Source organism: Macaca mulatta, chromosome X, assembly GCF_049350105.2.
Source record: "Macaca mulatta isolate MMU2019108-1 chromosome X, T2T-MMU8v2.0, whole genome shotgun sequence".
Taxonomy (NCBI): domain Eukaryota; kingdom Metazoa; phylum Chordata; class Mammalia; order Primates; family Cercopithecidae; genus Macaca; species Macaca mulatta.
This window is the reverse complement of record NC_133426.1, coordinates 9,512,501-9,523,719: the sequence shown is the minus strand read 5'-3', so window position 1 is coordinate 9,523,719 and position 11,219 is coordinate 9,512,501. Positions and strand designations below refer to the sequence as shown.

The following is an 11,219-nucleotide window of genomic DNA, read 5'->3' as shown; positions in this document are numbered from 1 at the left end:
CTATGAAACACTCTTCCTCTGAGAACCGACTAGTACTCTAATCAAGCCTCTAGAGGTAACAGAGTTAAATTAACCCACTTTCTTCAGCAAATCAAAATCATTTATTAAAAAGGCACATGAAGTCAGGCACGGTGGTTCTTACATGTAATCTCAGTGCTTGAGAGGCTGAGGCAAGAAGATCCCTTGAACCCAGGAGTTCAAGACCTGTGTGGGCAACATGGCAAGACCTCATCTTTACAGGAATACAAACAATTAGGCGAGCATGGTGGTGCACGCCTGTAGTCCCAGCTACTTTGGAGGTTGAGGTGGGAGGATCACCAGAACCTGGAGGTCAAGGCTGCACCAATCCTTGATCATGCCACTGCACTCCAACCTGGGTGACAGAGCGAGACCCTGCCTCAAAAAAAAAAAAAAAAAAAAAAAAAAAGGCAGAGGGGTTGCTGTGTGTGTGTGTGTGTGTGTGTGTGCTGGGGAGTGCTTTAGATGAACACTTCAGAGGCAGAGTGAGCACTTTGTGTGGGACAAATAAAACTACAGAATTATTTTTAAGGCATCTAAACATTCTGACTATTTCATAACGAGGAATAACTGCTCAGTTTTTTACATATATGGCTATGCAAGAAGTGTCCACCTTTTAAGAGTTTAATATTGAAGTATATGAGGATGAAGGGACATGGTGTCTGGGGTTTGCTTTAAAATACTTAGGAAAAAGAGGCCGGGAGCAGTGGCTCATGCCTGTAATCCCAGCACTTTGGGAGGCCGAGGCAGGCAGATCACTTGAGGTGAGGAGTTTGAGACCAGCCTGGCCAACATGGTGAAACCTCGTCTCTACTAAAAATACAAAAATTAGCTGGGCGTGGTGGTGGGTGCCTGTAATCCCAGCTGTTCAGGAGGCTGAGGCAGGAGAATCGTTTGAACCTGGGAGGCAGAGGTTGCAGTGAGCTGAGATCACGCCACTGCACTCAAGCCCAGGTGACAGAGCAAGACTCTGTCTCAAAAAAACAAAAAAAAAACAAAAAACAAAAAACAAAAAAAAAGCCTTAGGAAAAAGAAACATAGAGTAGAAAGGGACAAGAATGGAAAGAGAAAGCGGAAGTGCCCTAATCTCAGTAACTGTGGAATCTGGCAATGGGTGTGTGGAGATTCCTTATGCTATCCTCTCTACTTTTGCACATTTTAGAAAACTTTATATGGTAGGGAGATGTTATTACCATTACACAGAAAACAAGGTCCATTCTTGTTTTTTTGTTTATTGAGGTTTTTTTTAAAGAGATGGGGTCTTGCCATATGGCCCAGGCTGGAGTGCAGTGGTGCCGTCATGTCTCACTGGAGCCTCCAACTTCTGGGCTCAAATGATCCTCCCACTTCAGCCTCCCAAGTAACTAGAATCACAGCCACGCACCACCACACTCAGCTTTTTTTTTTTTTTTTTTTTTTTTTTTTTTTTTTTTCTTGTAGAGACCAGGTCTTGCTATGCTGCCTAGGCTGGTCTTGAACTCCTGGCCTCAAGTGATCCTCCCACTTCAGCCTCCCAAAGTGCTGGGATTACAGGCGTAAGTCACCATGCCCGGCCTATGATTGTTTGTAGCAAAAGTTTGAGAGGGAAATGTTAAAAGTTAATGTACTCAGAAACTCTTATTTCCCTACCCTTAGTTTATAGGGTTATTTGCTTTAGCCAACAATAATTAAAATTCAGATGCAATAAGACCAACTGGCAGGTGGGAAGACTTTTAAATAAAAGTTCTCAATTCAACGAGCAAATCAGTGAACCACATTCAGATACACAAGATAACAGAAGGAGACAGTTGGCCACCTTCTGTCCCAAACTACACATGCCATGGTCTTGAGTCGTTGGAAATATTTGGTAGAGCATGCTAATAACATTTTCCATAAACTCCCAGAAATCTTGGATTTGCAAAGCCAATGCAACCAGGAAATTCACGTTTCTGAAATATCAGGATGCACTTGGCAGTACAGGGGACATTTGTAAAATAGAGAAAACATCCCAGTTAACAGCATAGGCAAGACACCTATCCCTGCCACTTGAATGGCAGTGCCAACTTCCTGCACATCTGGCTTGAAGGGCATTTGGAGAGATGGCGGGAAGGTGATTCCCTGTGAGTTTATGATGGCATCGTAGTTCTGGAGCACAGCAATTAAGATAAAGACACCAGCAGCAATGTTGAAAACTCCTGAAACAATGAATGAATTGTAGGTGTCCTCCTCAAATATTTTCACAGACGTGTTTCTAAGTGCAAGGATGTTAAAGGCTCTCCCGAAGAATCCGAAAATGCTGGCAGTCAGTAGGAAGCGTTGAGCCATGTAAATTTCAAAAGGGAGAAAGGTGTCCTGGTAGCTGTATCGGTAACAGAATTTGGTTGTGGTGCTGTTGGTGCGATGCCGGTAAATGCAGACTCTAAATATTCCCACGCAGGCGATCCCAGGGGGGTAGAGCGGGGTGTCTTTCATGTACCATATTCGCCACTCCACAAGGCCCATGGACGTACAGGAGAGGATCCATCCTATGGTGGTAAGGGTGAAGACTGAAAATTGGCAGTTGGCACTGTTGCAGAACCAGGACATGGTGGCAGTGCACCCAGGAAACTACAAACAAATACAGAGCATGGTGAGGGGGGGATCCTGGGACCTGGGACAGCCTCCCAGGTGTTGTATTGGAGAAAGGAGACACTAGACCCTCTCGCTCTGCTAGTGGGAGTGCAGTCTGAGCAAACTTTGTGCAGGGCCGCTCCACAATATTTCCCGAAAGCCTTAAAATGCACACACCTTCAGACTGGCAGTTCCACTTCTGGGCATTGGTGCAAAGACATAAATAAGGTCGGCCACAAATATGTAGCCACAAAGATGGTCATCACAGCATTGTTTGTAATATTGGAAACTGGGAAACAACATCAAGTCCAACAATAGGGCATGGTGAAAGAATTTATGCTACGTCTACGCGATGGAGCTATATGCCAACATTGACAATACAAATGGAATCATATAAGGTGTAATAGTTTTGTGTGGCTCTTTTCACACGGCACGGTTTCAAGGGTCATCCATGTTGAAGCAGGTATGAGAAGGTTGTCCCTTTTCATTGCTGAATGGTGTTCCATTGTGTGGATAGACCACAGTTTGTTCATTCATCAGCTTTTGGACATTTGGGTTGGTGCCATGTTTTGGCTATTATAAATAATGCTGTCATGAACACTTGAATATAAAAGTTTGTATGGGCATATGTCCTTGTTTATCTGGTGTAGATGCCTAGGAGTGAAATTGGTGGTTCATATGGTAAGTGCATATTTAACTTTTTATAAATTGCTAAACTGTTTTCCCACGTGGCTGCACCATTTTGTATTCCCACCAGCAATGATGGAGGTTCCAGTTTCTCCATATTTTCTCCAACATTTGGTATTTTTAATGTTTTTCATGACAGCCATTCTAGTTGCCATTCTATGTGACCAAAAGGGAGGTGTCCATAATATTTCAAATACAAATTACATGTTTCAAAATAATGTGTATGATATAATCATAGATACAAATGGAACATAAAGTCTATATCCTAAGCTATTAGGAGACATTTTTAACTGGGTTTGAGAGATTCTGAGTTTTTTCTAAGCTATTTGGATTGTGAAGGGTCACACACATATAGAAAAGCACACAAGTGTGCAGCTCAATTAATGATGATGGGGTGAACACCCATGGAGCCACCATTGCATTTCAGATACACAATATTCCCACTTCCTTGCTTGCTTTCATAGTTTTATCATCTCAGCATGCATCCCCACACACCTTACTTCTATTTTGCCTGTTTTTCAAAATGGGGATCATATGGTCAATGCTTTTGTGTGACTGGTTTCTTTCACGCAATGTTGTGTCCATTTGTGACACTCAGATTGTAATTTTTTAATGGTGCCTGGCTGTTCAGTATTTTCAAATATTTCTGCAATACGCATGATTATTTAAAATAAGAAAACAATAAAAAATATTTCATGAAACAGTTGTCTCAGGAAACTTGCCTGAGCCCAGGAGTTTGAGACCAGTCTGGACAACATAGCAAGACCCTGTCTCCAATAAAAAAGTTGTCAAGCAATGGAAGATTGATTAATTTGAGTACAGAAATACACTTTACTACCTAGTATATGTTAAAGTGAAGCCATTCATTTATTATAATACTTTGCAGATAGTAAAGTAGAAAAACATTTAGTAACATGGGAAAATGTCCATGGTGCATTGAATCTAAAATGCAGGTAACAAACTCGTTAGTATATATAGTAGTATAATCTTATTTTTGCCTATCATAAAATATGCTGGGAAGCTAAAATGAGATGCATCTAAATATTAGGATTACTGATTTTTCTTTTCATGTCTTAAAGTATATTACTTTTTTAATTGGAAAAAAATGGCGAGCATAGAGAGACACAAACATAAAAGTGTATTAATTAATTATCAAGAATAAGGCCAGGCATGGTGGCTCACGCCTGTAATCCCAGCACTTTGGGAGGCCGAATAGGGCAGATCTCTTGAGGTCAGGAGTTTGAGCACGGCTTGGCCAACATGGCGAAACCCCGTCTCCGCTAAAAATACAAAAATTAGCCAGGCGTGGTGGTGCACGCCTGTAGTCCCAGCTACTTGGGAGGCTGAGGCAGGAGAATCGCTTGAACTCAGGAGTCGTAAGCTGCAGTGAGCAGAGATAGCACCACTGCACTCCAGCCTGGGCAACAGAGCGAGACTCTGTCTCAAAAAAAAAAAAATTATTATCAAGAGTAATAAAAACATGGGTGTCTCCTGACCCAATCTCCCACTTCTTGGAATTAATTCTAGTGGACAAATCAGAGAAGTGGGATCAAAGTGTCTGGGCACTGATGCTCACCAGGGGTGTTGCTGACACTAGGAGTAAGAGAAATCTGGAGACAAGTAATATATGAAGCAATACAGATGCTTAAGTACATTTCATAATTCCAGGTGATATAGCATATTATTCAACCATTTACAATGAAGTCTTCAAAAGCATTTTAATGACAGGAAATTGTCACTGTTTGCTAAATGGGAAAAGGATGCAAAAGAATGTATAAATATACATGTTGTTTTTTATATATATGTGTGTGTGTTTGTGTGTCTCTTTGTGTGTTTGTATGTTTGTGTGTATTTGTGTGTCTCCTTGTGTGTTTGTGTCTCCTTGTGTGTGTGTGTGTGTGTGTGTGTGTGTAGTTGTATGCCGCCAGTTTTGTTTTTAAAAGACACCCACATGTGGCCGGGCGTGGTGGCTCACGCCTGTAATCCCAGCACTTTGGGAGGCCGAGGTGGGTGGATCATGAGGTCAGGAGATCCAGACCATCCTGGCTAACATGGTGAAACCCCGTCTCTACTAAAAAAAATACAAATAATTAGCCAGGCGTGGTGGTGGGCGCCTGTAGTCCCAGCTACTCGGGAGGCTGAGGCAGCAGAATGGCGTGAACCTGGAAGGCAGAGCTTGCAGTGAGCCAAGATCTCACCACTGCACTCCAGCCTGGGCAACAGAGTGAGACTCCGTCTCAAAAAAAAAAAGACACCCACATGTATACGCAGAAAACTTTGAAAGGCTCTCCTGGGTGCTGGGAAGGGTGCAGAGGAGTAGCTCACATACCTCTCCCGACTCCCCAAGGAAGATCCACTCTGGAAAGAGATACTCCTTTTTAAGTGATGAATAAAGATGGGATGAAATAGACATTGTGAGGGGAAGGAAGGAAGGAAGGAAGGAAGGAAGGAAGGAAGGAAGGAAGGAAGGAAGGTAGGAAGGAAGTGGGGGAGGGAGGGAGAAATGGAAGGGCAGGAGGGAGGGAGGGAGGGAGGGAGGAAGGGAGGGAGGGAGGAAGGAAAGAAAGAATTGCTGGAGAACATTGAGGGTCTGAACTTTATCGAGGAGGCATGCTGGGGAGGGATGGGTCAGAGGTTGTTCCAGGCTGATGTCAGAAATCCCTCCTAATGGCCAGAACATTCCTGGCAGATGCCACATTTATAGCATCATTCTTTTTGGCAAGATAATCTTGAACAAATGATTATTATTATTATTGAGACAGAGTCTCACTCTGTCTCCCAGATTGGAGTGCAGTGAAGTGATCATAGCTCAATCAGCCTCAACCTGCTGGGCGAAAACCATCCTCCTGCCTCAGCCTCCCAAGTAGCTGGGACCACAGGCGTGTCCCACCACACTCAGCTAATTTCTTTTTGTATTTTTTTGTAGAGATGGGGGTCTTGTTATGTTGCCCAGGCTGGTCTTAAACTCCTGGGTTCAAATGATCCTCCCACCTCGGCCTCCCAAAGTGCTAGAATTATAGGCATGAACCACTGTGCCTGGCTCAATAACTGTATTTCAAAATAAGTGTAATCCTGGGCATCTTGTTTTTGCATCTTTTCTGGAGAAAGGTCCGTAGGCTTCACTAGGTATCAAACAGGTTCATACACAAAAGAAATATCCTTTTTTGGCATATTTCAAGATGGCTCTTCAGAGAAGATGCAGACATAGGAACAGCCCTTTGTGGAGACAAGTGACTCCATCTTCAATGCTAATCCAGCAGTGTTGACTTTTGATTAACACCAGTCCTGTGAAGGCCTCCTGATTCCTACTTTATTTACCATCCTTAGTGTAAGAACATATACTCACTATAAATATAAATATTTTTTTGAGACAGAGTCTTGCTCTGTCACCCAAGGCTGGAGTGCAGTGGTGTGTGATCTCCGCTCACTGCAAGCCCTCCTGGGTTTCAGCGAGTCTCCTGCGTTAGCCTCAGGTGGGCGGATCACCTGAGGTCAGAAGTTTGAGACTAGCCTGGCCAACATGGTGAAACCCTGTCTCTGCTAAAAATACAAAAATTAGCTGGGCATGGTGGTGCGCACCTGTAGTCCCAGCTACTCGAGAGTCTGAGGCAGGAGAATTGCTTGAACCCAGGAGGCGGAGGATGCAGTGGGCCGAGATTACACCACTGCACTCCAGCCTGGCAACAGAGCAAGACTCTGTCTCAAAACAACAACAACAACAACAAAACTAAACTGAACAAATAATTGTCATGTGATCCAGGGGGCCAGGAGTGGTGGCTCACGCCTGTAATGCCAGCACTTTGGGAGGCTGAGGCGGGTAGATCAGATCACCTGAGGTGAGGAGTTCGAGACTAGCCTGGCCAACATGGTGAAATCCTGTCTCTTCTAGAAAAAAAAAAAAAAAAAATAGCTGGGCGTGGTGGTATGTCCCTGTATTCCCAGCTCCTTGGGAGCCTGAGGCACAAGAATTGCTTGAACCTGGGAGGCGGAAGTTGCAGTGAGCCGAGATTACACCACTGCACTCCAGCCTGGGTGACAGAGGGAGAGTTCCTCTTAGAAAAAAAAAAAAAGATTTGCTATGTGATCCAGCAATTCCATTTCTGGGTATATACCCAAAAAGATGTGAAAGCAGGGACTCAAAGACATATTTCTACACCCATGTTCATAGCAACGTTATTCACAGTAACCAAAGGCGGAAACAAACCAAGTGCCCCCCCACAGACAATGGAAGCTAAATGTGGTCTATACCGACGCCAGAAATACGATCTCTGTCCACAGTCTCAAAAACGAAGGAAGTTCTGACACAGGCTACCACATAAACGAACCTCGAAGACATTACACTGAGTGAAAGAAGCCACTCACAAAAGGACAAATACTGTCTGGCTCCCCATACGGGAGGTACCTATAATAGAGAGTCAAACTCATAGACAGAAAGTAGACAGTGGTTGCCAGGGGCTGGCGGGAGCTAATGGGGAGTGCATGTTTCACAGGGACAGAGTTTCATTTGGGGAAGATAAAAAGTTCTGGAGGTAGACAGTGGTGACAGTTACCCAACAATTACATGTACTTACTACCACTGAACTGTACACTTAAACAGCTAAAATGGTCAATTTTGTGTTACATATACTTTACCACAATTAAAAAAAAAAAAAAAAAACACAGTAAAGAAGGAACGAACCTCTGCTACCTAGTGACGTGGTCTCCACGTGAACTGGTGGCTTAAGGGGAGGGCAGTCAGCTCACCTGGCCAGCGGGGCCGACATGGACACAGCTCCTCTCGGATGACCTGCCTAGTTCTTCAGCACTGGCTTCTTGGTCCAGGCAGCTGGGAGTTCTCATCAACACTGTAGCCATGGTTTCTGGTTCTGAGGCCCTCCCTCAATGTTCTGTTCCCACATTCCACCAGTCACCCTGCTCATCCAGGTATCAGTCCTAGGTCCTGATGTCACTTCAGCCACCACCCTTTGGTTGCTTCCTTTGCTTCATCATGTAGCCTCTTTTGCTCTGTCAGCCTTTGGAGGGTGGCTATGTTTGCCAATAGACCTGCAGGGTCCACTCCAACATCTGTATGGGCTCCTAATTTCTCTCTCCCCACCAGCCCTAGAACTGGTATCTAACTCGTATCACCTGCAGGTAATTTTTTTTTTTATTTTTATTTTTTTTGAGACGGAGTCTCGCCCTGTCGCCCAGGCTGGAGTGCAGTGGCCGGATCTCAGCTCACTGCAAGCTCCACCTCCTGGGTTTACGCCATTCTCCTGCCTCAGCCTCCCGAGTAGCTGGGACTACAGGCGCCCGCCACCTCGCCCGGCTAGTTTTTTTTTGTACTTTTTAGTAGAGACGGGGTTTCACCGTGTTCGCCAGGATGGTCTCGATCTCCTGACCTCGTGATCCGCCTGTCTCGGCCTCCCAAAGTGCTGGGATTACAGGCTTGAGCCACCGTGCCCGGCCCGGTAATTTTTCTTTTTTCAAGACGGAGTTTCACTCTTGTCACCCAGCCTGGAGTACAATGGCATGATCTCGGCTCACTGCAACCTCCGCCTCCTGGGTCCAGGCGATTCTCCTGCTTCAGCCTTCTGAGTAGCTGGAATTACAGGCACCTGCCACTATGCCCAGATAATTTTTTTGTGTTTTTAGTAGAGATGGGGTTTCACTGTGTTGGCCAGGCTGGTCTCGAACTCCTGATCTCGTGATCTGCCCACCTCGGCCTCCCAAAGTGCTGGGATTATAGGTGTGAGCCACTGTGCCCGGCCAACATTTTTTTTAAAGCAGTGGCAATATATAAGTACAGGTGTTAGCAGAAGTGGCACCCACCTGGATGAGACTGAGTTGTGAAAGCCACTGACAACCCATGCATTAGGAAAGACACCATTGATTTTAATTTTATTGTTTTGAGGCAGGGTCTCACTCTCACCCAGGCTGGAGTACAGTGGCACAATGACAATTCACTGCAGCCTCAGTCAACCTCCTGGGCTTAAGAGATCCTCCCTCCTCAGCCTCTCAAGTAGCTGGGACCACAGGCACGCACTACCATGCCTGGTTCATTTTTGTATTTTTTTGCAGAGATGGAGTCTTGCTTTATTGTCCTGGCTGGTCTTCAACTCCTGGGCTTGGGCGATCTACCTGTCTCACCCTCCCAAAATATTGGGATTACAGGTGTGAGCCACCGCGCCAGCTGGGAAAGATACTGTTAGCTCATGGGAAATTACCTTTTTCTAGCTAAGTCTTGAATTACAAGCTTGCTGGAACACAGTTTAGGTAGGCAGGACAAGTGGAAGATGTGGAGTGATTCCTGGTGTATGAAACTGACCTGCTAAGATTGGGGACAGCTTCAAATGGAACCTGTGTAAGAAATGAGGCTGCCAAAAGGCAAACGATGCCGGCTACCCAGTATGTAGGACTAAACATTGCACGGAAGTCAAAATCCCACTGGACTCCTTTGCTTACAGGGTTTCCATAATAAGGAATTTATTCTGAGCAAATGAGCAGAGATGTGTGCAAAGATCTAAGTGCAAGGCACACCCAATGAACTCTGTAACTGAGGTTACAACTGGGACAAAAAGGCAAAATCCTAAAACCACACTTAGAGAACCGTTCAGCAAACCATTTTATATCCTTATAATGGGATATCACACCAAAATTCAATACTGTGCTGCAGAATAATTAAGGAAAACATTCCCAATACTGCTAAGTAAAAAGCAGATTTCAAAAATAGTATTATATAATTCCGTTTCCTTAAAAAAAGCAAAAGGAAAAAGGAGATGAGGAGGGAGGAAGGGAAAGAGGGAGAGAAGGAGGGAGGGAAGGAGAAAGGGAGGGGAGGAAGGGGGGAAGGAGGTCCTTAAGGAAGGTGGGAAGGAGGGAGGGCGGGAAGGAAGGAAGGGGGTATGTGGCTATGTTGCCTTCCATGGCAAAACAGGCTTTGCGGCTGTGATGGAATTGAGGATCCTGCCATGGGGAGATGATCCCGGCTTAATCAGGTGGGCTAGTGTCATCACAAGGGTTCTTGTGTGAGGGAGGCAAGAGGGTCAGGGAGGGAGATGAGATGATAGAAGGAGAGTCAGGAAGAGACCGGAAGACGCTAGACTGCTGGTTTTGCGGCTGGAGGAAGGGGCCGTGAGACAAGGAATGGGGCGGCCTCCAGAAACTAGACAGGCAAGAAACCAATTCTCTCTGGAGCTTCCAGAAAGGAACGCAGCCCTGCCCACACCTCGACCTTAGCTCGGTGTGATAGATTGCAGACTTCTGACCTTCACAACTGCAATGCGTAAATGTGGCATTTTAAACCACTAGCTTTGTGGTAATTTGTTACAGCATCAATAGGACACTAACACACTGCCCATGTCTGGCTGGAGAATTTTTTTTTTTTTTTTTTGAGACAGAGTTTTGCTCTTGTTGCCCAAGCTGGAGTGCAGTGGCGCAATCTCGGCTCACTGCAACCTCCGCCTCCTGGGTTCAAGCAATTCTCCTGCCTCAGCCTCCCAAGTAGCTGAGATTACAGGTGCCCGCCACCACGCCTGGCTAATTTTTTGTATTTTTAGTAGAGACGGGGTTTCACCATGTTGGCCAGGTTGGTCTTGGACTCCTGACTGGCTGGGGAATTCTATGTGATCTCTCTTGTTCTTCAGTGTCCTACAATGTGACAAGTTTATGTGCTTTTCTGCACTGACTATTGGTTATCTTTAAAAAAAAAAATAGTAATGCACATATGCATTTTACCTGCACCCTCTCCTCAAAGCCCACTAAAATGACAGAAACGGCTTAAGAGAGGCATTGACCCCCAGAGAACATAGCAGATGATTTACCAAAAAGATCCTGGTAGCAGGAAAGGTGATAGACAAATGCCAGCTGTCCTGGTAGACCAGAAGGCTGAGATGCAGACCTGTTGGGAGCAAGACTCTTTGTGGTACCAGGTGCCTCTGCAGGGA

At 45.2% G+C, this 11,219-nt stretch overlaps 1 protein-coding gene across 1 annotated transcript; it reads right to left on the bottom strand.

Moving 5' to 3' along the window:
• Positions 1–427: 427 nt before the first annotated feature.
• Positions 428–3,172, bottom strand: CLDN34 (claudin 34). The gene has a single exon (XM_077988394.1). It carries the CDS (start codon positions 2,581–2,583, stop codon positions 1,939–1,941), a length of 645 nt encoding a protein of 214 aa, XP_077844520.1. The 5' UTR covers positions 2,584–3,172; the 3' UTR covers positions 428–1,938.
• Positions 3,173–11,219: the final 8,047 nt, after the last annotated feature.

Excerpts from the sequence above, each read along its gene's own strand:
- CLDN34 (XM_077988394.1), bottom strand. The coding sequence starts at position 2,583 with ATGTCCTGGTTCTGCAACAGTGCCAACTGCCAATTTTCAGTCTTCACC.